The sequence below is a fragment of the Lissotriton helveticus genome, chromosome 2_1 (assembly GCF_964261635.1).
Source record: "Lissotriton helveticus chromosome 2_1, aLisHel1.1, whole genome shotgun sequence".
Classification (NCBI taxonomy): Eukaryota; Metazoa; Chordata; class Amphibia; order Caudata; family Salamandridae; genus Lissotriton; species Lissotriton helveticus.
In genome coordinates this window covers 1,274,576,295-1,274,604,100 of record NC_136059.1, presented here as the reverse complement: position 1 = coordinate 1,274,604,100, position 27,806 = coordinate 1,274,576,295, and the positions used below count along the sequence as shown (strand labels likewise).

The window sequence follows — 27,806 nt, the reverse complement described above, 5'->3', positions numbered from 1 at the left end:
GTCCTTTGAATTTGTACTAAATGTATGTGAGTATTCCCTCGATAGTCCCATTTCAGATGTTTTAGGGTCAATTCATAAAGGCACTTATGGTAACGTAAAAGAGTACTCCAGAAACACCCTTATAATTATTTCAAAATGCCATTGTGAGTATGTCCCTCTGCATGAATGGCATTTAGGGGACACCAGAGGTCGCATCTGCAACCTGTGCTTGCCCCTTGTGACCCCAGGCACTGCTTTTGTGACCCCTGGCCTCAGAGGTGGTAAAATCAGTGCCAGGAATATAGTGACAGATCGTCCTTACGGACGGACATTGGTTGGGGCTCCGCTTGCTTTGTTTTCAGTCATTTTTATTGCACTAATAGTGAATAATATTACATTTGTCACTGTTAGTGTAATAAAACATGGAGCACAATTAGGTGGAATAAGACCTTCCCTGGGACCTGAGGTGAGTAATAAAATGCTTTCAAATGTCTATTGTGTGTGTGCTCATGAGCGAGAGTGTGTTTACTTGAAAAAGAGTGTATGTAAGTGTGAGTGAAAGTAAAGGTCAAAGGGTGTGTGATTTCACTGCCACTACCCCTGGCATTTTAGTGAATTGATGTCCATAGCCCTCTGTGTTTTAGAGGTAGAAAACTCCTGGCGAACGTTTGTACAAAATTACAGATATATAACTTGAACCATTGTATATGGATAACTTCTTGCAAGGTACGACAAATGCGTCCACTATAATTTGTATTAATGATAATGGTAAATATGAGGTGAACCACAGCCTGCCGCAATATTTACATCTGCACATTTCCATCTAGAGAAACGGTAGCAAGGAGGTAAACAAACTCAAAAAGTGAAATGAAAGAAAGAAGTCGCAATACAGTGACCTGATGACCTGGAGAATGGACCGTCCTTACGGACACAGGAAATATCAGGAGTTTGACACAAGCATAACACTGCGTTTGGGTTCTTGCACGCCGCTGTGTTTTATATGTGCCATCCATTCCCTTAGAATCTTCTAGGAGCAATAAGTAACTGCTTTTTGCGTGTCAGGCATTTAAGGCTGTTCAGTTACGGCATATATAGAGACTTAATAAGTATTCAGTGTTGGGTTCACTCATTTTACCGACTGAAGGGATTTTCTACAAGCTGTGGATTCATTTTGTTACATGCATCAATATTTAGGCGAACTGATTTAGCACACAGGCTGGTGAGGAGAGAGGGGTTCATTATTTCACAGACCTGACACTTTTTGAGGATTTCAGGATCCTACTGCAACATATATTTATAGATTTTAAAGCAAGTCTTCTTTATTTATTAATAACGAGGTAGCTTATACCAGTAAATGGCACCGGATGCAAGAGCTTGTCAACCTTGGCCTTGCAAAAACTTCTGACATTCCTGTTAGTTGGGACCCAAGAAAGGAAAATGTGCTTGATTTGTAAAAGCAACCCATGTGAGAATGGTTGAATATGTAATTACATGATATTTTCAAGATGTTTCAAAAACGACTCCCAGTGTCCCAGGTCTCCATGTCTGCTCCCCCTTGCTGCCGCTGACTGCCCTGCCTGTATAGCCTGTACTTGCTTTTTGCTGATTGTATTTTGACCATGTTTTTCTATTCTTGCTTGAGTTCTTGTTTACTTGTTCCGTGTAGTAAGTATGGGTGAGCAGTAAACTCCACTTCACCAGTGGAGTTTGTGGAGTTTTGCCAATCTGCGTTCTGCTTGGAGCGTAAAGTTTGGCAAAAACTCCGCCAACCGCGGATTTTACCGGCGCTCACCCCTACTTGAGACCTTCAGTATGTGCCTGCAACACTCTGATGCTTTATCACCCTTCACCCTCCTCACTAGCAGAACTCACGGGGACAACAGCGCCCATCAATACATGAAACTTGCAGCTTTACTGTTTGGTCAGCACCTGGGCTCCTATTGGCTGACACAGATGGGAAAGCAAGCGACCCGAGATCCACTATGTGCATCAAAGCAAGTGTCGTTCTATGGAGAGAAATTTACTACGGGTAGGGGGAAAAGGGAGCTTGGCAAGTCCAGAAGAGAAGTATGTGGGAAAAGCTGTTGAAAGCACAAAAGGTCGGGGATCTGAAATGAGGTTACAGACCCAACAGCAGATTTCTTAAATATACATTCATGTGTTTTGCTTTGGATTATTATAATCTATAACAAGAACAGCGATCCATTCCATCCACTACAAAGCACCCACAGATCCGTGCACCCACTGCTTCTTCAATCTCGGAGAGCAGGGAAATCAGCTGCACACTCACCTCCATTCTCAATGCATACATCACCATGGCTGCCTTCTACAACGGGTGGAAATACGCAGAGGTCAGACCACTCCTCAAGAAACCCGGCTCCAGAGAACTAAAAAACTACCACCCCATCTCTCTGAGCACATCCCCGCCAAAGTCCTCAAGAAGGCCATCCACCACCAGTTCACCGAACACCTGGAGAGAAATAACTTGCTGCGCGCCTCTCAATCCGGGTTCTGTGCTAACCACAGCACTGAGAACACTCTGACCCCTGCCATCGATGACATCAGAACCTCCCTGACCAGAGTGAAATAGCGACCCTAATCCCCCTTGGCCTATCAGCAGCATTCTACAATGCATCCCACCACACACTCACAAAGAGACACCACCACATCTGGGTACAGGGAGATGCTCTCAAATGGATCGCATCCATCCTCACAGGATGAACCCAGAGAACTCTTCACCTTGGAACCAAAGAGCACCATCTGCGGAGGCCTGCATGGTTCATCCCTCAGCCCTGTTCAACTCCTACATGATGCCCCTGGCTGACATTGTCAGAACCCATGCATGGCCTCAACATCATATCCTATGAAAACGACACCTCATCCTCTCATTCTCCGAAGACACCTCCACCACGAGGACCAACTTCCACAAATGCAAGATGAGTGTGGCTGAATGGATGAAGACTAACTGCCTGAACCTCAGCAAGGACAAGACGGAAGTGCTGATTTCTGTGAAAAACACCTCACAGTGGAACAACACCTGGGGACCCTCCGAACTCTGACCCACACCAACAGACCACGCCTGCAACCTTGGCATCATCCTGGACAGCAAGCTCACCATGAAACACCAGATCAACACAGTCTCATTCGCCTGTTTCCACACCCTCCGCATGCTCTGAAAAATCTCCAGATGGCTCTCTGTCAGCACCAGGAAAACCATCACTCAAGCCCTAGTGACCTTGAGCTCGACTATGGCAGTGCGTTCTACACAGGAATCACCACCCAACTCCTGAAGAGACTCCATATGATACAGAACTCAGCTGCTAGACTCATCCTCGACCTCCCCAAATGGACCCACATCACCCCCGCCTCAGGAACCTCCACTCATTCCCCATTCAGAAAAGATGCCAATTCAAGATGCTGACACAAGCCTACAAGGCCCTCCATGACCAAGGACCAGTATACAATAACCATCGATTGAACTTCCACCAACCGTGCAGACACCTGAGCTCCGCCTCCCTCGCCCTTGCACACATTCCCTACCAGTGCCGTAGCAAGGAGGGGGGGGGGGTCCGCCCTGTGCGACACGAGTTCTGAGGTGGTACCCCCGACCTCACTCTTGCCTGTGGCTGTTGCAGGGCGGCAGCCGCAGGAATCGCCAGCACCCACCCCGCTCGTACATTCGGAAGGCAAACACCGGGACTGCCATGGGTGGCCAAAGGCCTAGCTACGCCACTGCTCCCCACAGAAGCTACAATTGAGGGTGGTCCTTCTTCTACCTAGCCACCAAGTCCTGATCAACCTTCCCCTTCACCTCCGCACAACATCTTCCTTACCAGAATTCAGAAAGGGATTCAAGACCTGGCTCTTTGACTGATGATCCCAGTTGAGTGATTGATTGATTAAGGGTATGAAGTATGTAGGTGAAAAGCAGGTAAAGACCAATGTGAAATCCAAAACTTGGACATGCGAATCACAACAGCATAGCATTTCTCCACAAACACTTGAGCTAACATTGTGATGATATATACCAGTAAACCTAGCAAAATCTGCCAGCGCTGTCCTCATCTCTCAGTGGAAAAATGTCAGAAATGCTTTCTTTAAACAAGACCTTGTCCACTCTTCCTTAGAAAGGGGCATTATCAAACTAATCCTTGGGAAACAGAAGGCAGAACGGTAATGTAAAGAAAGCTATCGTCCAATCACAGGTCTTCCTTTCCATAGCAAAAAATAAGTCAATACAATTGAAAAGGAAGCACTAAATTAATAAAAATCTGTTTTTAGATAAGCGCACAAAACTGAAATGGTGATGCTTAACCTCAGTGAGGACATCCGTTAGATGATGGACTAAGGTGAAGCAAGTTTCCTGATCCTACATGATCTCACTTCGGCTTTTAACACTATTGACCTCCTACTCAGCGGCCAGTTGACTCATCTTCAGTGCTTAATTGGCAATAGAATAAGTGCCAGGGCCCTTGATAGGAGGCCACCGCAGCTTTCACCACCAGCTAGCGCTGCCAGTGACAGATCCCAACACAACTACTAACCATCACACTCCTACAAGTGTGACAATTCAGTCTATTCCAGGCCTTCAAAGCTATAAGAATGGCTGGAGCTGCATGTATTAATCACTTTTAATATATATTTCATTGTTAAACATCGATAGTTGTGCTTATCTCTAAATTAGCCAAACAGCACCACCATGTGGCAGACTGTCATAAGTGTCATAAGTGTGTTTTTGACAATTAAGTGTCATGCAGAGCACGGGAAAACACTGGCTCAAATTAAGCACGGATCTTGGTGTAAGAGCACTGTTCTAAAACACTTCAACTTATACCTTGAGGAATGCTGCCAAACAGTGTAAAACACACTTGCTGACATCAGATGATTGCCTCATTTAGCGCCCCACATGGGTCATTACTTGTTCTCATTCTCTTTGTCTTATAAACTGAACCACCAATATGCAGAAAATACCCCCAAACCAGACAGGAGGGTATTCTTGTGATTCTTCATGACAAGTATCGGAGTCATACAAAATGTCTTCTCCTTCTGTGTACATAAAAGGTAATACCATATTCATTGACACTTTTCTCATTGTGCTGGAGAAACCCACATGGGTATTTAAGACAGTTGTAAGCCCTTAAGCCTTGCTAGACTTCACTTACTTCTGCTGGCACTTCAGTAATTTAAAATTCAATCTTCCCTTCCTTTAAGTGAACAGAGAGTTGGTTAAATTAATTATGATCCTGCCCAATTCAGATCAAGGGGTAGCTGTACTAACATCTGAATCAATGCAGCTCAGAAACGTTGCTGTGCTGCATTGCGTCAAATGGAGAAAGCAGAACAGCTGTTTATCTCTCCCTCTACACTGGCGCAGTATAGCTAGCCTTGCGCCGTGCACACTCCTGTACACAAAAGCGCATGGCATAGGTTCTATACTGGAAGGGTATCCTCCCAGTACAAAATACTATTGCTAGAGATACTTTGAAACTTTTGCAGGTTCGTATGTGTGCTGTACAGTATAGCACACATGCACATTTGAGAAAATAAAACTTTTCTCAAATGCTACGCCTGCCTCAAAGAGGTGCAAATATTAGTCCCAAAGAAGCACTGTCTACCTTTTCTAATAGATTGGGCACTGCATCCAAAACTGCTGGTCAATTCATGAGAATGGCCACGTACCACCCATGGTAAGCCCATTCTACGAAAAGGGGCATGAAATAGAGCTTAGCTGTACTTTGCTTTCATTTAGTGACACTTTCCCTCTCAAACATATTTTGCTTTTGACAAACACAAAATTGGAAAGGTGCACCCGAACACAATGAGTCTCCGAGTCCATTAGATATATTGCTTGCTGTATTCACATCCAATTCTCAGATTTGAAAAATCCGAAGGTTAAAATAATCCAGACAACGCGTTTTGTTCAAATTCGCTTGAACTTCCTCAGGGCATATACTTGAATAATGTTGAACCTCTATCTCAATGAGTATTAATCCTTCAAATATCCATAATTTCCATTTTCCAGTGTGGGCGGCTTACGTGCGGATACATTTGTTCCATATAGGGATGTCTTTCCCTTATCCAATAACGGAATCTGTATTGTTTCGTGCGTACCCGTGTCCGGTCGTTTGGTTTTGAAGGTAAATCCAATTTCTACACTTTGGGGTACTTTTGTCACACAAACCTGGCACAAAATGTGAGTGAATCTGGTCCCTAATGTTTTAAACAAGCCTGTGCATTGTTCATTCATAGAATATAGGCGCTATTCGTCTCAAAAGAACCTCGCCGTGTCTGTGGCCCTATTGACTTTCTTCAGGGTAGAGCAGTGTAGAGCATTTGTTTCTAACTATACAAAGTCCCTAATTGTAGATATAGTGGAATTAAAAGCTGAGAGCAGCAATGCAAACCTCTAAATCTCGACAAGTGCCTGTGCCAGAATGGAACTACATACGTCATACTTTGGTACACAAAGAACCCGAGAATAATAATGCAAGGCATGAAAAGGGCGTTTTTACTACATATGGGTTGCATATATATTTTACCTGTAGACCTGGGCGAGGTTCCTAATTTTTGCACTTAAAGAAGCTGCAGAGTTATGACATGTTGATGTATTTCAAGGCTAGCAAAGTTTGATTTTCCAATTTTATTTTTGGTAAAAATTGGTACAAAATGTTTAAAGGCTATTTCAATTACTTTGCAAAATAAGATGTCAAATAGTAATTTCTCCCTCAAAAACATTTTGCAGATTATTTCTCACACATTTTTTCAAAATAAACTTAACAAATGTCATGACTTTTAATTTGCACAATATTTTCCAACTTTAAAAAAAAGTGCAAAAAAGGTCTTTGCACACCTATAATTTAAACCTATAATTCTTTTTGCTCATGTGCAAAACAAAATCAGTGGAGTCCCTTTTTTTCACTGCCAAATTTAGTTGGAAAACCATTTCAATTGATACTGTCCTGGCGATATATTAAAGATAGAGGCAAGGGAAAATTAGCCGCTTAGTGGCGCCACAACTATGATGAAAAGTACTTCAAAATTAAAGGGACGAAGTATCATTAAAAAAATCAAAGAAATATTTTTGTTTGCATGAAATTGCCTAAAGACAGTGCCTCCGTTTGTTCTCTGGAATTTTTTATTTCAAAGCAGAATGGATTTGGAACAAAAGAGCTTTTCTTCTAAAATAAATGGCTTGGCTTCGCCTTGCGATTATAAGGTTAGTAATGACGCTCGGTTGTTTTCTGATTAGGTCACTGCTGCCAAGTGCCTTATAATCACTGCTTGCACCTGATTTAAAATTTAAATTGGACTCTGAGGAACTTTTATGAACAGGGAACATAGAGCAAATATTCATACTTTCAAGCGGATAATTTTAACGGGCAAAAATGTCTTAAAATTGCACTTCGTCGAAAATATGTGTTAATGTTTGACGACAAGCTTTCTATCTGGATATCTCTGGTGGTTTCTGGTCCGAGGATCTAAAGTAGGTGTACAATGGCAGACTGCGCATTGGTGGATACGGGCCTACTGCTAGAGCCTCGACCTCAGAGCGGGGGAACGGGTTCGAGTCTCGGCAGTGACGCTCAACGTGCCATGATTCTGCGCAAATCACTTATGGGCAGATTTACAAGCCCCTGGCACCACTTTTGCGTTGCTTTTAACATGGGAAAAGTGACGCAAAAATGGCGCAAGGGGCTTGTCAATCTGCCCCTTAATCTCTACAGGGTTTATTTACAAGCCCCTTGCGCCACTTTTGCATCATTTTTAACATGGGAAAAGTGACGTAGGGATGGCACAAGGTGCTTGTAAATAAGCCCCCACGTGCCTAACAAAATGAATGTGTCCCTCAGTAACGCAACTGGTGTTCATGTAAAGCGCTATGATACATTCGGGTCGAGTTGGCGCTATATAAAACTCAATTTTTTTTTTTTTTAATTGCTTATCCTTTGGAACACATGACTCCTCTGATTTTCCCTGACCAGAAAACACAGTAAGGCAGAGGACGGAGGAGGCTAAGAGAACATTGTGTACTGGGCTCTGGGGAAAATTAGAAAAGACGGAGTCTGGGGATTATATTATTAGCCATAAATCTGTGGAGAAAAAGCTAAAGCGCGCAAGCTCCTTAGTGAGCTGAAAGAATTACCGTAGAGATACTGCTGCTGGCTGCCCGCGTTTGACACCGCAATAAAAGTAGCATGCTCTACAGGTGCCATTAAATGGACTTGAAAAATAACTTTCATTTTGTTAAATAGCCCACAGGCTTTGCGAAATGAATGTGCTTTATCAGGGCTAAAACACGCGTTGAGGAGCATGACACAGGGATAAAGGCAGCGCGAGATACCCATGCAGGGACACTGCTGACAAAAGGCCTCCCCTCATCACAGGAGCCAAATGTCGAAGGTGCTTTTCAGAAGTAGCATGATGAAGAGCAGGGAGGGAAGATGCAGTCAATGTTTGGTACCCGGCCAGCAGAAGCCCCGCGAAGGAAGGAAGGAAGAAAGTGGCCGACACCTTCCTGACTCCGCACCAGCTCCCCTGTGGAGCAGGAATGGCAGCACGGAGAGTGCGCTTATGAATTATATTAAAAAGACAATTCCAGAAGAGACTGGAGGTCAGAGATCTCTTTATAATAGCGAGGTGTTACCGTAAGAAGGGGGCGTCAGGCAGCTGAATCGCATAAGAGGAAATTATGGAGTGGAGCTGGCAATAAGGAACTGGCCAGTGTGCTTGACCCAGCCCTCGCTGTTAATCATAGGTTGCTAGGTGGAAGCATCATCAGTGGTTGAGGAGTGTCGTGGAATAGTCCAGTCTGGCTATTGGGTAGAAATGGATAAACAAATAGAACAAGGAGCCAGTGAATGCAAGTTTAACTTGTGAAAGCTGCCATCGGTGGCTGGCAGGGAACGCAGGTGGTGGAGCATGGGAGGGTGGGTGAAAACAACAGCAACATTAAAAAAAAAAACCTCAACTCTTTTACTATCTCCTGTCTTCTCTCCGCTTCTCTTCCTGACTCCAAGTCCGGAAGCAGGAAGCACATAGGCTCCCCTAAGCCAATCACGACGCTGCTGTCAGCATGATAGCAGCGTCGTGATTGGTCTGAGCACCGTGGTTCGGCACTCAGACAGGGACTATGAGCCAGGTGCATGTTCCCCACCAGACTGTGCATAACAGCCTGGTAGGGAACGTGCAAAGTGCGCATGACTGGCTGGCCCAAGACAGCGGACCAAACCGTCATGCACACCTAAAGTGTGCCCACCACTCCTCCCCCTGTGACCCCAGCCCCGCCCGCCCTAATCTATCCTAGCCCCTTAGCTGCAAAAAATAGAATTAGAACTTTGTTATTATCATTTTATTTTTCCACTGCTCTGAGAGCAGTGGGGCGACGCTCCTCCGCCTTAGTGGAGGAGCCGCTCCTGAAACCTGCAAAAGCTTAAGAGGGAAAATACCACAATGATGCATGGCGTTAGCATTATAGAACTGTAGCATACTGCCAGTCGTTACATGCCATCTCCCCAGTTATTGGCAAGCTAGAAACTAGAAAGAGAGAGAGGGTACTTAGTAGATGGAGTAACCTTGAGCGGGGCAATAATGCTATTGGAACATTCTCCCTATCGAGAATGGTTTGTTCCACAGAAACACAGTAATGTTGGAACACAGAGCCTACATCAGCCACAATCGAGCCTTTGACAGGGCATTTTCTTAACTTGAACTACCAACATTCCAATGTTCTAGTTAAAAGGTACGGCTCATGGCAGGGTGGCCTGTTAATTACTGCATGGATTGTGCAGGCACAAACCGATTCATGAGCATTGCTGGCACATGGTGGTAACAGTCTGGCTAGTCACAGCGAGGCACCGACAGCACAGTTAAGTTCCAAATGACTGCCGCCGAGTTAGTGCTCTCAAGCGGCTTGATAATGGCACTTTGCACTTAAGAAGTCATCAATAAATAAATGGGTCAAATATGTCCCATCCAGTGTTCCTGTACTAACATAAATCAAAGTAATGGAACCAGTGCCTCGCCGCCACTGTTTTATCGCCAGTGCTAGCTCAGCATTGCTGGACAGTGATCACAGCGTGGGAGCAGCGCGCTGCTGCAGCACAGAGCAACAAGGCAGTTCAGATCGGGGAACATCCTTTACAACGTAACTGGTACAACGCGGTACCGTTACAACGCAACTTTAACAACGAAAGTCGTTACAACGACTTTCGCTGGAGGGCGCTCTAGGATAGGGGATAGTTTAATTTACTATCCAACACCTTCCCTACAATCCACTGGGACTGGTGTTGGAATAGTAAATTAAACTATTTACTATCAGCGCCCCCCCAACGCAAGTCGTTGTAACGACTTGCGTTGTTAAAACTGCGTCCTAAAGGGACGCGTTGTAACGGTACGCGTTGTACCGTCATACATCCTTCTGACATATATAACTCAACAAATTGTGATTTTTTTAGGAAATATCCGTGGCTGTCTCTTTCTTTATTTCCTGCTCTGTTCAGCTTAGGAGCACTTAAAAGACAGTAAAGCTTGCAAGCATTTAGAGACTGTCAAACTAGTGAGCACTTAAAGATCATCAAGATTGCAAGTGCTTAGAGACTGCCAAACTTGCAAGCACTTACAGACACCATTATGGATTTTGTTTTAGCAAAGTAATGACAGATAACTGTGATTTTCAATGGATATTGCCTCTGCCTATAATACTTCAAATGGCCTCAGATGCCACAACAGAATGAATAACTGAGGGTTTCCTGCTAACAATATGATTTGCCCAGTTCCTTTCTTAGTCCATTGTTCAAATGTTAGATCCTTCAGTGGCAACTCATAGCAATGGGGTAGGTTGTCCCTGCTGATGACCCTTTGCACCATGCTGAACATGCCCTACTCACCCTGAGATGGATCACACTGAGGAGTGAGTAGTTTCAATATGTGAGAGTAGACACATCCCATTGCCAAGGTGAAAATGGCTCTCTACTTCATGACACCATTTTTGTAGTAATTTATGTAGTGTTAACCTAACTGCAGAGGGTACATAATAGAGGGATGGGTGTTACGTATTGCCATGTGCAAGGTATAGGATCGCCAGCCTTTGTTTAGAAAAGTAGATTCAATTAAAAATCTAGTATGGCGTGGTTTACAAAGCATCTTATAATAAAAATCAAGTAATAAACATAATTTCAGTATATATATATTGTAGGCTGCTTGAGCATGAAGGATCAAATGGGGGATGGTGTATTAAAAAGTTTAGGGAATTGGAGTCTTTTCTGAATGTAAGGAGTGATTATGCTCAGTGCTTAATTAGTAAAAAAAAATAAAAAATGTCTGGGCTCTCATCAGGAGGCCACTGCAGCTTGCATCACACATTGCCATTGTCTAATAACACAACTACTAACTATTACACTCTTACAACGCAGCCAAGACCTCGAATGAACTCCCACTCAGCATCAGACAACCCCCCACACTGCAAGCTTTCAGGAAGAGCCTCAAGACCTGGCTCTCGGATGAGACGAAGCTGCACGAATGCTCCCCCCCACCCCCAGCGCCTTGAGACCCTCGCGGGTGAGTAGTGCGCTTCACAAATCCCTGATTGATTGATTGATTTCAGACAGCACCACATTGTGGCACACTGCCACAAGTGCCGGCACTGGCAGTTAAGTACGGGTGCTGAGCACCGGATACCTTTGGCTCAAATTAAGCACTGATTATGCTAATCTTAGTAGGGTTGTCCTCTTGAAAGAGTGAGAAAAGGAAGAAAAATGTTGTGTTCTTATTTTATACCTTCCTTGTTTTTTGTTCTTTGAGGATGTGCGTGTGTATATACAATTGTATGAGTGTATGTTTTTCTGTGTGTGAGTTGTGTGTGTGGTATCTTTGAGTGGTATGAGTGTGGCATCCGGGAAGCATGGTTAATGAAGGACAGGACGAGGGATAGTAAAGACATGTGAATGGCAGATACCACGAGAAAAGGTACTATTGCGTGGAGGGGGCTGAGTCGATATCTCAGTGTTTGGATTTCCTAATGTATGTGTTCCCTGAAGAAAATATAGAAATAATCCAGAAGTCAAATGATTTGCTGCCTAGTTTTATTCCATTCAACCATCTCTAAATCTGAGGTTGTAGTTTGCCATCACTAATGAGCGTCAGCTCCGTTTTTGTAACATTCAATGTTAGGTAGGTAGTGCCTACCCAAGATCACTACTAGAATGTGGGCAATATTTTAGACATTGAGGGGCATATTTACAATAACTGGCGCATCCCTGCAAATCAGCAGGGATGCGTCAGTTATTGTGCGCCACAGCTCCGCCATCATGGATGCGCCGCATTTACAATGCGGCGCACCATGGTGCAAAAACGGCACAGATGCGTGACGCATCTGTGGCATAAAAGTGACGCATTGCTGGAGTTGCGTCGCAAGCGCGACGCAGCTCCAGCAATGCTCTGGGGGCCCTATCTAGTTAATGCTGCATCAATCCTTACACCTGCTTCAGGCAGGCGCAGGGTTTTGACGCAGCATGTGCCTAAAAGTGACTGAGTGAAATCTTGTAGATTTCACTCAGCCACTTTTAGGAGGCGTTCCTGCGCCGGAACGCCCCCCCCCCCCTTGCACAGGAACGCCTACATGTGGCGCAGGGCATTACAACGTGACGTTACGTTGTAAGTACCACCGCACCATGGAGCAGGATTTGCGCCGCCGCTGCGCGACAAAAGTGACGCAACGGCGGCGTTAATGAGGCGTAAGGGCTTGTAAATCTGCCCCTATGTGTCAATTGCCGATGACACGTTAAGAGAGATTTTCATGTCACTTGCATATTGTAATATTTGTAAACAGCAACATCTTAGTTAGCTAGCAACATTCTTAAGCTTGTCAACAAGAAGCCTGAATATTGTAAGGACTGGGAGGAATCCTTGCTGGACCCCATATTTGTTGGCAACTATTGACAGAGTGAACCATTTGAGGACAATGTCTGGGATGTCCTTAAGAATAGAGACAGTCTTGAGAAGTAAATATTGATCAACAGCATCAAATGCTCCAAGAGGGTGAAGAGACCCAGAAAGCTGTGGTCCCCTTAGTCTGTATTTTGCCAGACATTGTTGCCAACTCGTAGCATTGTGGTTTCAGTACTACAGAAAGATCTGTAGTCAAATTGATTGAATTACAGTAGTTGTGTTGGCCAATGTGAGCATGGAAACTCATTGCCAATGCTTTATCAAGTATTTTGCCCAGCAGTAGGAAGGGTTTCCGATGGGCCAATACTTGCCTGGTCATCAGACTCCACAAGGACAATTTCCAATTGGTAGGAGTATACATCTCTTTTCCGTGCAAAGGGAAGGTTTCAGTGCAAAGGGAGATTACTGAGGAGTGACAGAAAGGGGAAAGAGGGCTGTGAGAGGAGGAGCCGATGAAGAGCGAGGCAAGTATGCTATACCATGTTGCTTTGAGGTACCAAAGTACATCAGTTTCAACATCATTTGTGAGAGACAGAAAGGATTACCAAGGAAAGATATCCTGAGGTGGGATCTAGGACCTGGATGTGTTGTAGGTTACAAAGTTTGAAAATGTTGCATTATTAATTTGGGAGCAAATAAGTAGTTCATGTTTGTTGCCTTCTCAACTGAATGCAGCCTCACGTTGACATGAGTAGCTTTTCATAGTATTTGACTGTTTGTATAGTGATTTGTCTTAGTTTTTTGCCTTTTGATGATTTTGGTGTACTGTTCTTATCTTGTCTGGGTGATGGCATGTTTCCAGGAAGAACATGCAGTTTTGAGGACAAGAGCACCTTTAGAACATTTGCATTAGTGCCAGATCATTTATGGTATCATTTATCATTTATCGATTTAAGGGCGTATTGAGGGACATTGTCTCGCATTTCAATTTTCTGTGTTTAAGGTTCTTGGGTTTCCAGAAAATGATACAGATGTGAAGCTGAGCTCTTCTAGGAGGGTACCCACATGTTCTGGTTCATGGAAGTGTAGGGTAGGTGGATTTTCCACTTCTTCAAAGAAGCCGGTAATTCCGGAATAGCAGATTATCAGCATTACCTCAAGGAAGTCTGTATAATTAGAATTCATATTTTTCCACATAGGATCTGCAACCCTAGTATTGCTTTTATGCAGCATTGTTATATATTCTAACGGCAATAGTTTCCTTAAAAGAATTACCTTCGTTTACTCTAATACAATTACATTTTAATACACTTGCTTTTTTCCCGTTCCTTTGGGTATTGTGCACCCTAATATCCAGAAAAAAATGCTTCTTTGTCTAGTGGATATTAATTCTTGGGTAGAACTTATTTTGGATACCACTCTTGGGCAACAAGTTTTTGATAACCCAAACAACTGCATTTATTCAAAGGTGTGGACTTAATTTAAGAATTCTGACCAATCACTTAATTAGATTGCTGCATGAATCTTTCAATTTGAATAGGAAGCGATCTAGGCCCAGGTTTACTAATATTTTGTGGAAGGCAGCGCAGCAACAGAAGTTGCTGCCCTACCTTGTGACAAAGAGACAGAAAAAATGTGCCCTACCTACTAAGGTCCCCCAGCTCTGGTGTACTTTTGGCTGCCACGCGCCAATGCGCACACCCTTGTGCCATCGTGCAAGGGGGTGTGTTTTCTCTAAAGCATAGGTTTTTTACTGGAACTTTGACTTAAGAATTTTCCTACTTTGTATTTTTGCTGTAAAATGTGACACACAAGAAAAAATGGAAAAATAAGTAGAAATTAAAATGTTTTACCTTGATACCATTGTCTCTAGGTGGCATAAGGTTTAGTTGCACTTCTCAGTCTACTAATGTCGGTAGAAGTGTACGAAAACCGATGGGTGGTTTCACGGGAACTCCCATGTAGCATCGAATGGACTCCTTCTTGACATAAAATAGGACAAAGTAGCATACTGTATTTCCTTGGGAAACTTTTTCGCACAACTCTGGGTTTGCGTATGATAGTAAAGAATATAGCATGTTTAAAAATAAGTGCTTTTATTACACGGTATTTAACAATGCGGTTGTTACAACGACCGCGTTGTTCCAACGTGATGCCATTACTACGCAAGTCATTACATCGACTTGCAGTAGATGGCGCCATAAAATTAGGAATGTATAATTTACTAATCCAAATCCAGCCTACGCAACAGTAGGGAAGGTGTTGGAATGGTAAATTATACTATTCCTTACGTTAGAGCGCCATTTACTGCAAGTCGATGTAATGACTTGCATAGTAATGGCATCGCGCTGTAACAACGCGGTCGTTGTAACAACTGCGTTGTAAAGGCATCGCGGTCTAATGACCACGATGTAAAGGTTGTTTCCCGATAGCAAATCGCATCTCAACACCTTGTTCAGGGTTTGTGTCACAAAACCCAGCGCATAACAACCACATGAGATATTACTGATAACTTGTGATTCAAGGGCACAACCAGGGTGCACTCTATGCACGAGTGTGGGCTTTTCAAGGAATGGGAAATGAAATGGTTTGCAAAGGGTCCAGAATGAGGAGGTTCTTTTATCTAATGAGGCATGCATAAGCATGTCTTATTTTCATAAGCATAAGATTAGATTAATGCGTATTAGCATGAGAATTAACATAATTATAGGTGTCTCTGTTACTGAATAGACCTGAATCTTTTTTTGTTTCATGGAAACATCTGCGGTTTACAAAATTTCACTTCGAAAATCCAAGGCGCTGTGTAAAACAGTCCTAAAGAAAAGACACAACTCATGAGATGTCGTGAATGTTTTATGGTAGTTCACAAATTATGTCAACAACCATTATGTGCCGAAATTTTCACAAAATGCACCACAACAGCGGCACCATGAAATTCTGTGAAATTTTCATGGACAGTTGTTGAAAACCTATGGTGCTCAGTTTTGCACATAAAACACATTAGCAGGAAATTTACACAAGTTCACAATTTTGGTCAAATGTTTTGCCCAGGTTTATTCATGAGCTCACGCTCCATACACTGCTGTGCTTCACAGAGTAAATGAGGGTTCAAATGCACCTCCCCTGCATCGTTGTTTTTAACAGGTTAAAACAGAGTGGTGGAAGCCAGAGATGCACGTGCCACCTCTGGAGCCTAATCCACCTGTTGGGGAGATCTGGTGGGGGCACTTAGCTTAAATGCACTTCGTAAAGATCATGTATGCTGTAGTTACAGATTGTGGGGCTCATTTACAGCAAAATGATGCAACGCGGTGCCGCAAGCCAGCGGGCTGCGCTGCACCATAAAGAATGTGCAGTGATGCTTCGTATTTATGGCAATATGACGCATCCCTGTCCTTTCCGTTGCGCTGCCACCTTTTTGGTAGCCGTGCACCTATACAGACACCCTAGCGCCATGGCACAAGGGTGCATGTGTTGAAATCCAGCTGTTTTTATGTAGGAAGGGACACCGTCCATCACAATAAAAATCGTTGCACCTGCCCTTGGGAGGTGCACAATTCTGACGCTTTCCCAGATTTCCACTATGTTGTAAATCTGGGAATGTGTGAAATACAATGGGCGTTAAGTGGGAACACCCGCCGTAACGCCCATGGCACGCCTCCCCGACACAGTATGAGGCAACGCAACGATGGGCGCTGTGGTGCCTCACACCATATCTACGGTGTGAAACACGGGTTTCCGCGGTCTTGTAGATATAGACCTGCACTGTGCGCCTCCGAAGCATCACAAAAGTGACGTTCCAGTGGTGGAAATGTGCTGCAAGGGGATTGTAGATAAGTGCCTGAGTGGCATACAACACATTTAGCATGCACATCGAGTAACTAACCGCCTTGGGCATTTACATACTAAAAAAATATATTATATACCTTGATATTAAGAAAAGAGAAACTTCTTGGATTTCTCTTAAAGATGGCCTTTAAGTTTCTGGGTTCCTGTAAGGGAACTAAGGATTGAACTACGCAATAAATGCTTCTATGTCTGGGGGTGGTGTGAAAGAGGGATATGTAGAGTTGTATGAAATTGAGCAACTTTTTCTCGTGAAATTTCACGACATTCCATAATGCTTATGTAGCAAAATGTGTTTGCTGCTATCTTACATCCGTTTTTTTTTTTTTTTAAACAAGAGCATGCACCTTGCCTAAAACAAATTCTTGTGAGATAACAAGAGGGACACATTTTCTGTGCAAACCCGTGCCTTGAATTTCGAGCAATATAAAATGTTCAGGAAGTTTACACATGTCCCCATAGTAATTACAATTTTATTCAGGCGTAATCCCAAAGTATTCTTATTCCAAAATATAAACTCCAAGATATCGAAAATAGCAATATTTCTGAATGTAAGTATATATAGGTAAGTACGAAGATGTGGCGTTATGAATATTAAAGCTATACTTCCCTTTATGCAAACCTACCTTTGCCACATTGTGGCGGTTGACATGTTCGCATCGACATTCTGGCAGGGATATATTATAACTCGAGTAAAAGCAAACACGCTTATAAATAAGGCATTCAAGAACTGGAAATTCTGCAGTTCAGCCACTAGGTGGCAGGAGAAGCACAGAGTAAAAAAGACGTGCCGTTTCCCACCGCGAAAGAGAGCCAAAGATAACCTCGTAATAGAGGAAACTAAGCACATACGTGACCATCAAGGCATTTAAATCTGTGATGCGGTCCCCGAGCAGCTCTTCAGAATAGGACTGGAGTTTATGTCCAGAACATGAACATATTTTCGCAATCGTATTTAGGAATTAACAGCCTGATTCATGTACATGCCGTTTTGCGTGTCCCTAATAGCGAATCATAGCGATTCGCTATTGAGGACACGCAAAACGGCATTCATGTAGGAATTGCTACTTAAATAGCGATTCCTACATGTTCTTTATTTGCGAGTAGCAATTTGCTACTCGCAAATACTCCCCATTCATTCCTATGGGCCAAGAGGCCCATAGGAATGAATGGGGATTTGCGAGTAGCAATTTGCTACTCGCAACTAAGATAGCGATTTTAAGGGTGCCAGGGGTGTCCAAAGGACGCCCTGTAGCACCCCTAAAATGCACTTTTGGACAGGTGTTGCGCACACACATGTCCAAAGGACATGTGTGTGTGCTACATGCAACTTTGAAAAATGCTTTTAAAAGCATTTTTCTGAGTTTTTGCTATTTACCGACAGGTCTGACCTGTCGGTAAATAGCGGCCCCAAAAGTCCAAAATCGCTATTTTGTTTTGTGTCATGAATAGCATTTGAGGAATCTCTATTAGAGATTCCTTAAATGCCATTCCACGCAAATATGCGAATTCTTACATAGCGATTTTTGCATTTGGTATCATGAATACCAAATGCAAAAATCGCACTCGCAAAGGGCCAGATTCTCAGAATCTGGCCCTTTGCGAGTGCAATTTACCTACATGAATCAGGCTGATAATACCCAGAGTCGAGAGGATGTTGCATTATGGCCAGAGGGACTATTTTGGAACTGGGGAAGGAACCAGGGGGCATATTTATCATTGAGCTTCCTCGCCTTGGCAAGGCAACAATTAACATGTATCAAGCCACTCAAGGCCACCTTGCATGGCCCTGCGTGTCTTGATACATCTTGAGTAACGCGACACAGTGCAAATCGCGGTGTTGCGTCACTCTGCCACAGGGAGGCGTTCTATGGGTGAAGCGCATCCACCAATGTATTTTGGTGCTTTCCACATTTACCATAACTGGTAGCAGTAGGAATGCATCAAAATGCTACGCCTCCCCAGGTGAGGTGTAAGAAGGGAAAATATCTTTTATTCCTCCTCGTTTTGATCCTCTTTCTGTGTGTGTTGCAGAAAGAGGAAAATGCTTGTGCGAACTGTTTTTGGGCAGGAAGGTGTTACTTCCTGCCCACAACAATCCTGCTTACAATGCAGGCACCCTGGCATCAAGAAGCATGGGTGCCTGCATTTAAACTAGGCAGTATGTTATGCGCCAGTGCAAGGATAGGACAGGAATGTGCCGTATAATGTTAAATGGGGCGCATTCCTGCATTTCATGCAGCACAGCAAGGTGGCTTGCTGCGTTCCGCTATGTGAAAGCTGGATGTATGATGTTACAACGCATGCTATTACAACGCATGCCTTTACGACGCAAGTCTTACAACGCAAGTCATTACAACGACTTGCGTTGGGGGGCGCTGGATAGTGAATAGTTTAATTTACTATTCCAACTCCAGTCCCCGTGGATAGTAGGGAAGGTGTTGGACAGTAAATTAAACTATTACTTATCCTAGAGCGCCCCCCAGTGCAAGTCGTTGTAAAAGTTGCGTTGTAATGGTTGCGTCGTAAAGGTACTTCGTTGTAACAGTTGCGTTGTAAAGGATGTTTCCCGTGAAAGCTTGATAAATGTGCCCCGAAGTTCAAGTCTCAGCGTCAGCTCAGCATCCTGCAATTCTAGGCCAATCATTTTGTCTCCCTATGTCATAATTTTGGGTCGAGTTCTTGCTATATAAAACTGCTAAATAATAACAGTCATTGATGGTTATTTCTCTAGTCTGATGACAGCCATTAGGCAACACCCCAATGAGGAGTTAGTTGGATAATGGACATAATGATTCATCAATGCGTGGGTGAAAATAATGTCTGGGATTGTTTAGAAAATGGTGAATCAGAACTACAGGTTGTTATGACATTTCTGAAGAGAGAGACCGAACGAACGACAGAGAGAGAAATAACGAGAAGCAGAAGGAACGGTGTATCAGAGAGTGCAAGAACAGATAGAGAAAAGAGTGCTTGAGAGAGATGGAAATGAGGTAAGAAAGGAGAGCGATCAAGATCATGCGAGTGAGTGCATCAGCAAGTAACGGGAAAAAGTGAGTGCAGCATGTGAACGACATTTTGAGAGAGTGAGCGAGTATGGATGTGCGAGAGAAAGGGTTTGGAGGCCTCATTTGCAATATTTTGAGGCACGGCAGTGCAACAAGCCTTCCTGCTGAGGTGCTGTGGGTAAAAAATAAAGGGCAGGAATGCACCGTATCTACAAGATATGGAGCATTCTGAACCTTTTCCCCTGGGCTGGCTCACAATGGGCTGTCATGTGTCAACATGGTGCAAGGGTGTCTGCAGTGTAGGGGTGATTGGTTTTGTGCAGGAATGGACACCTTCTGTCACAAAAACAATCCTGAGAGGTGTTTTTCTCTTTCTGTGTGCGCTGCTGAATACAGCGCACATAGAAAAAGGAAAAATGAGGAGAACTAAAGGTATGTCTCCTCGTCGCTCATCCCTTACGTATCTCCTAGGGAGGCGTAGGAATCTGGCGCTTTCCTAGGTTTACAAAACCGTGTAAATCTGGGAATGTGTCAGGTTTCATTGATGTTGCGTGGGAACACCAACAGCAACACCCATGGAACGCCCCTTTCAGAGAGTAATGTGTGAAAGAGGCCCATATTTACAAGCCCATTAAAAGACACACAAGATGGCTTTATGTGGCATTGTAAATATGTGCAGGCATACTGCGCTGCCAGTGCGTAAAAAAAAAGTGACGCACCGGCGGCGCAATGGGCTTGTAAATAAGTCCCTGAGTGTACAAGGAAGGAGGTACATTGTGCCTGCAGCTGTGGTGTTGTCATTTTAGCAGAGTAATTATCAGGTGTTACTGTAGTCATTTTTGAACAGGAGATGGATGAATGGCTTTATTGGGCCTTCCAAGTTCAAATATGTGACCTGGAACTCTTGCTTCTCACTCGCACTAACACAAAAATACAGTTGTCAGAAAGGAACTCTTAACTCACTGAGCCACCGTCGTGCCTGAACAATGAGTGGCACTGCTGTTTGCAGCTTTAGGGTCTTACCAGGAGGTCATCTGGAACACACATGGGTGATGGCAGCCTGTCAGTCGGGCTTAACCGAATGCTGTGGGCCAGCTGATGGCAGCCCTGAAGGCCAGAGCAAGCGGCAATGGCTCCCTCTTCGCAAAGGCACCTAAGCCGTGATTATCTGAACATGGAGGGAATGAGGCACCCACTGTTCAGATAATTCTACGACATCCCTTGGTCAGGATTCACAAAGAATCTCGTTGGCACGTGGGTTGGGAAACACGGGAGATATAGTCTGTGCAGACGAGCCAACTTCTTCACAGAGGAATGCTGTATTCATGCCCACTGCTGATTACACATGCCATCCATGCCCTCTGGAAGGGCCAGCGGCTGGTGTGCAAGGCAAACACAAAACACTGATTTAGGCCCCGATTACGAGTTGCTCATTATATTCCGACCCATGCGTAAACACCTCTTTGCGTATGGCTTGGAATTAAGAGTTTGAAAGTATTTAATGATTATCAGATGTGTTAAATAATTCAACCTTTGTTAAATTTCAGCAGGTCAAACCTACCCAAATGTAACAGGGGGAAAACATACAGTATTTACCATATCATGCAGATTTTGGCATCTTAAACCCCAAAATCTGCATGTTATTCCCCACAGACTTGTAATAGGTGTATTTATCACAACAGATAAAGTACCCCATGGTATCATTATTTATCAGGTGCATTAAATAACACCTAAACTTGTAATCAGGCCTTTACCACTGAAACTGAAGAACAACATGACAAGACATAATGTGGTCACAAAGGACTGACTGGTGACAAATGAAGAAACAAAACAAGGACCGAACCTTTTTGCAACATAAAGCTCAATGCTAATGGAAGGATGTATGACATTACAACGCATGCTTTTACCACGCCTGCCTTTACAACGCGGTTTTTACAACGGAAACCTTTACAACGCATAGCGCTTTGGGGTGCTGGATAGTGAATAGTTTAATTTACTATTCCAACTCTAGTCCCCGTGGACACTAGGGAAGGTGTTGGATAGTAAATTAAACGTATTCCCTATCCTAGAGCGCCCCCCAGCGCAATGCGTTGTAATGGTTTGCGTTGTAAAAGTTGCGTCGTAAAGGCACTGCATGGTAAAAGTTGCGTTGTAAAGGATGTTTCCCCTAATGGAAAGGACAGCAGAACACAACAGCATGCATGATGTCACACAATCCATCCTGGCAGGACAACAGCATTATAAAAAGTGATGCAGCTGGCACCAAATGCATTATCAACATCACAACATGCAAAGCACATACATCATCTGCAAACGTGACAACACAATTATGGATCTAACAGCCAATCAAGCTGAAAACAGGAACGCAAACAAGCAACTCTTAGGTCAAGAAATAGGAAAAGGTGGCAATGTACCCACCATGCAACACCAAGAGGCCCAGCAGTACCACAGCACTGAATTATCACGCCACGGTGACGAAGTAAAACCACACATGGATGGATTGTTTTCCTTCCTACCTGCCAAATCCAAAGTAGTTACTTGTACACAGCGGGCGCACATGCCGCCATCTTTGTGAGTGAAGCCTCTGTTGACATGTTTGTCACTGGGAAGATGGGAGCTCAGGGCGGAGTTAATTCTAGCTATTTGAGGGTGATGACGTGGTTTTGTGACAATTATGTCACCCCACCTGTAGGGAGAGGCTTGCTGAGTAAATAGCTCAGTCTCCTTAGATCAATGACGCAGCTGCACGTTGACAAACACAACGATATTGCTTAATTTGGACCACGGTGCCATTTTATTCTGGAACCGGAAGTGACCACAATATTTTATGACATCTTGTTGTAAGTTTTGTTGCAGCTAATATTGTGTGTCTGATATAATTGCTGACTGTTCGACACTGACCTGTGCATATTGTGGTTATGAATACCAAGCGATAAAGTCAGCAGAAATTGGTGGCTCAAAACCGCCTGGTCTTTTGGCTCAGGTGACCTATGTATCTACTTCAAGAACCTGTTTTCTTAACTCATGGCCATGGGTTCAATTCCTGCCAATGACACTCAACCTTTCATCCTTTAGCGGTCAACAAATTAAATACCACTGACTTGGGCAAAAATAAATAGCAATATTCGGTGCCAAGATCCGCCACTTATTCTTAGCCAAGGCCCCCCACCGTCCCCCTTAGGGGTGAATGCACATTTTTAGAAATAGATGTGTTATGTTGCTTTGGTCGGTAGAATTGCACTCAATTTGTTGAGCCCTCATTATGGGTCCACATACTTATGTCCTTAAAATGTTGAGTATTCTGATTTCAATTCTCTGCAAGACAAAACTCAAAGACACTCTTCTGGGGGGGACAACTTTTTGGCCACATTGATTTCCCCATAACATATTTTGGGGCACCCCCATGGTCACACTGAAACAGGTCTTTCAAAACTTGTGTTGCCACAACAACCTAGTTACTCCCAGCTTGACTCACCTCCCACTGGCCCTGGGCCGTCTGGTTCTTCAGTTGGACCTTCCAGTCCTCGGTGTTGGGTTCCGCGCAGTGGTGCATGGTGAGGATCACAGGGCGCGTCAGCAGCGAACCCTGGGGCCCGCAGCTCACCACAGGGGTCAGAAGAGTCTGGCTGTCTTCAATGGGTGGCCTGTTGGGGTCATAAAAAGTAGAGAATGACAAAAGAGGCCACAAGAAGCTGCTAGCAAAGTAGTTTCGCAACACAGAAAGGAGGACAGAATAGGAGCTGGTTGTTTAGGCTTGAAACTCTCACATGCGGGCTTATTTACAAACCCTTGCGCAGCCGGTGCGCCACTTTTAACATGAGAAAAAGTGACGCCCGGCCGGCGCAAGGGTTTAAAAATAAGCACCATAGCCTTTTCCAGTTTTTTCACATATTACTCTTTGCATACCCAAGGAAAGAATACTCCTAGGGCCAGACCTACTAAAAACAGCGCAGCACAGCAACTAAAGCTGTGCTAAGGAACGAGAACACTCAGAGCCATGTCTGCTGTGATATGGTGCTGCTGCTTTCTTCTTCAGCGCTGCAGCACAAACAGGCTTCCTAATGCGCTGCACATACTTTGCACCAAGGTGCAGGAATTACAAAGTTTCTCCTACGCAGATAGAACTGTGCATCCGAAACCCCTGGGGTATAGTTACAAAGAAATGGTGCAGCGCTGCGCTGCAAGCAATTCGCAGCGCAGGTATGCACCGTATTTACATTATTATGACACACCCCTGTGTTTTCCCTAGTGCTGGCGCTAAAAAATGCTACCTATCCTACACACAGCAGAAAACCACATTAATACATGGAAGGCATTAATCAAGTGTGCAGATGTGTCCCCCTACCATTTCACATATGCTGGCTGGCGGCATTAAAAACGCACTGCCATGTTTATTGCCTCTTTGTGTGCCGTTTTATGTGGTGCAGAGGCCCAATAAACCATACAGCTTCAGCGGTGCTGTGAAGGCCTTGCTGCAGAAAAAGCCACTTGGGACACACAACAGTCACACATCTGGAGAAGAGCCCGCCACAAGAGGGTAACTTGCAATCACAGTTTCCCTCCAAAGGCATTGCACCAGTACAATGAGTTAGAAATCCAGCACAGAAGACCAGAAGTAATCTTTTCAATTTACAAGAAAAAACCTGCTTCCATCTTCGTTTCGTGAATTTAGATCAAAGCAGAACCCTATATAATTGCCGGCAAACTTAAGGTTTTCGCACACTACAAAATGGCTCACAAATGTGACTCCGTGAAGTCCTGCTGTAGCGGAGCAGCATTCGCAATAAACAGCTGGGTACGGGACAGTAAAACCATCCTGGCTAGAAGGTGATACTCAATATTCCTTACCGTGAAGGCTTTGCGGCCTGACAGGACGAGTCGGTGTGTGGTGCCAAGTGGCTCCACCCCCTTCGTGGCACTGTTCATCCCAAGGCCTTTGAGCACCTGTGTGGTGACCTGCCTAAGATAGATTCTGAGGAGCTCTGGCCATGCTCTTTAAAAGAACTTTAGCTTTTCAACCCAGAACACTCCCTTTGCCAATATGGCAGTTCACATTATGTTGAAATGCTGTCTCCTCAGCCCCCTCCCATTCTGTTGCCGCTCCTCTCTGCTTCTTCAGCATATACTTCTGCTGTGAAATATCAGTAGAAGAACCTGGGTGGCCTGTGCTATATCGATAAATGAGCCTAGTAAAAAATAAGACTGTCCTCCTACTAAAGAAATGACCCTGTCCTCGGCTGGATCCACCATCCTCTGTTCTCTCAGAAATTTGGCAGTCTGTCAGAGTAGGGATTTTTTCTGGGTGGCAGGTTACTACACTTCTGAGGCATTTTTATTTGTTTTGTTTTTTTTGTTTTATGTTATGTCGTTGGCATTTGTGTAGCACACAATCTGCTATTTGTTACGCCTGGTAGTGCAGACCAAAGTCTGATTCTTCCTAATACTCTGGCTATTGTGTTCTGGTCCTTCTCTGGTTGGAATGTAACGTCATGCTTGTGATGAGTGTTTTGTGGTATGGACAGGCCTGCTGTAGAGTATTTGCCAATTGCTTATGCACCTCTTAGAAGTAACAAGCTCTTCAAACATCAGCAGTGCTTAATTTGAGCTGGTGGTTTCCGATGCTTGCCACTGGCACTTAATTGTCAGCACCTGCACTTAATTGTCAGCACCGGCACTTATGACAGCTGCCACACGATGGCACTGTTTGTATAATTTAGAGATGAGCAGAACAGCAATTGTTTATTAATTCCGTATGCATTAAAAACAACTAATACCTGCCGGCCAAACTATTTTTTATAGTTTTGTGGTCCTGGAATAGCCTGAATTGTCACACTTGTAGCAGTATGCTGTTAATAGTTGTGTAGGGACTGTCAATGGCAACGCTGACAGTGGCAATGGGTGGTGCAAGCCGCAGAGGCCACCTGACTAGAGCCCTAGCACTTATTTTTTTTTACAAAGTAAGCACTGCACATCAGCAATCCAAGGCCGTCTCAAGAAGGACAAAACTGTGTGAATGCTGGGTTAGCGGTTACAATATCCAAAAGTTAGAATGGTTGTGAAAACTACAACCAAACAGGACAAAAAATACCAGTGCAGGAACACTAGGAATAATGAGGGCGAGTAACAAGCACGTGCACTGATTAAAATATGTCGAGCTCCCACAGGTGTGAATTGTTTGCTTTTCTTTGGTACTAAAAAGGTGTTATCAGCATAATGATTTAGAACAGGTCAGTTACGAGGTAGTAATTCGGAAGAATACAGGGATGTGCCGCCCAACTACTGTGATTTAGGCTCCCCCTCTAAAGCGCGGCACATGGTATGCCCCAGCCATGGTAGACTGTGGCAAAGAAGGCGCTCAGGTGGAGTCGTTCGATTAGGAGCTCACCAAAAAGGAAAGCACAAGTGGGTGGCATACGTCTTACATCATTACTGACTGCACACTACCCCCTCCCGAAGAATATTCAGTTTCTTAATTTTCACTTGAAAACTACCCAACAGGTTGTTTCCATCAAGCCTTCTTAGCATTGACGACGGCTGAGAATTGCCTAATACGTTTTCCCCAGTGTTTCCTCGTTATGTGAATAACAGATGTGTATAAATATCACTGGGATTTGGGGCATTCCAGGAATGCAAATGCAGGAGGAGCACATGTGATTATTTTCAGAATTAAATTTGGCTGGAAAATGCGGTGGTGATTCAAAACTATACTGATCAGATGCAAGCTGCACTACTTTTCGGGAACATACTGTAATTGCCTTTATGTAGCACTTACTACCCATGACGAGGCATCAAAGCGCTTTTTCGGTGAGTAGCACGCTACACCGGAACCCATAAAGCATTAGTGGTGAATTAGTACAACTCCAGTCTATGTCTAGGAGGATCTATATTGTTCAAGAACGTGCAGGTGACACTTGTGAACACGTAAAGTAAAACATTTTTTTCTTATTTTCTTGTTTTTAAGCAGTAACGAGATATGGTCCTGTAGAAAGCAGCGGACACCATTATGGGTCCACTTACTGCAGAAACATGTTGACCTTATATAAATGTATATGGTAGCTATCTGTTAAACCTACCATTACTTCCGCACCAGTTTTAAGTATTGGAAACACGTGAGGGACCTAATAAATAATTTTTCCTCCCGGGTCTCCAATTTTAGAATTTGCACTTAGTCACACATTATTATTTTCACTTATATTTTTTTACGCACTGCTTTGTAGTTATCAGTCCATGGTCACCTTCCTGAAAACAATCCACACACAGGGGCACCCACTTTTGAAATCATAAGTAGCTGCAAGAATACTCTCCTTGGTGTGAGGAGGCCCAGATGATGACAAGGGCGGTATCGGACGTTAACTGATGGGTACTTTTTCAGAACATGGGAGTATCCGATTGTGCCTAATGTATGTTTTGGCAAATTGCACAATATAATTTGGAATAGAGCTACACCACAGGCACTGTGTCATGGTTCATGTTTTTTAGACCCACAGATACTTTTTGTTGTTTAGACTGTCTTTCTTTGGGGGACGTATCTGTGCTTGGTCATTAAATTATTTCCCCTGGGACCCTCCTTCTAAATGGTTGTTGTTATGAATTAGTACAGTGAAACATGAAAGTAATTTAAGCAGTGAATATGTTAGTCAGTTATGTGGATTGCGAAGGATAGTGGAGGGATAGAAGAGGAAAAAAGGTTTGCATTTATATAGCGATTGCTGCCCTTGATGGGGTGTTGAAGCGCTCTTTCGGCGAGTAGCACGCTACATCAGAATCCATAAAGGATTAGTGGTAAATTAGTGTAGTGAAGAAAATATGAAAGTCATTTGAGTGGTGAATATTTTAGTCAGTTATTATATCATACCCTTGGATCAGAATACAGAAATTGCGTACTTGGTGCTAATTTGCTGCAGTCTGTTATAAAAAACATATTAAATACTGCAAGCATATGCTATTTTGTGCCATTGCTGTTCCAAGGAGGTTGTATCCAATATACAAGTAGTGTTATCGACCTTCCAAGGTATCGACTTCACTAAACTTACTAATGATACGTAGATGTGGAATTATGAATATTACGTTTGCAAATCCATATGCATG

The 27,806-nt window shown here is 43.8% G+C and overlaps 1 protein-coding gene across 2 annotated transcripts in view; it reads right to left on the bottom strand.

The window, feature by feature from the left end:
* Positions 1–27,806, bottom strand: part of UNC5C (unc-5 netrin receptor C) — a 441,641-nt gene that overhangs the window by 32,597 nt on the left and 381,238 nt on the right. For both annotated transcript variants that reach the window (XM_078676216.1, XM_078676217.1), the window contains exon 12: positions 23,194–23,362. In XM_078676216.1, coding sequence (XP_078532342.1) covers positions 23,194–23,362 — 169 coding nt within the window. The remainder of the gene's footprint in view (positions 1–23,193; positions 23,363–27,806) is intronic.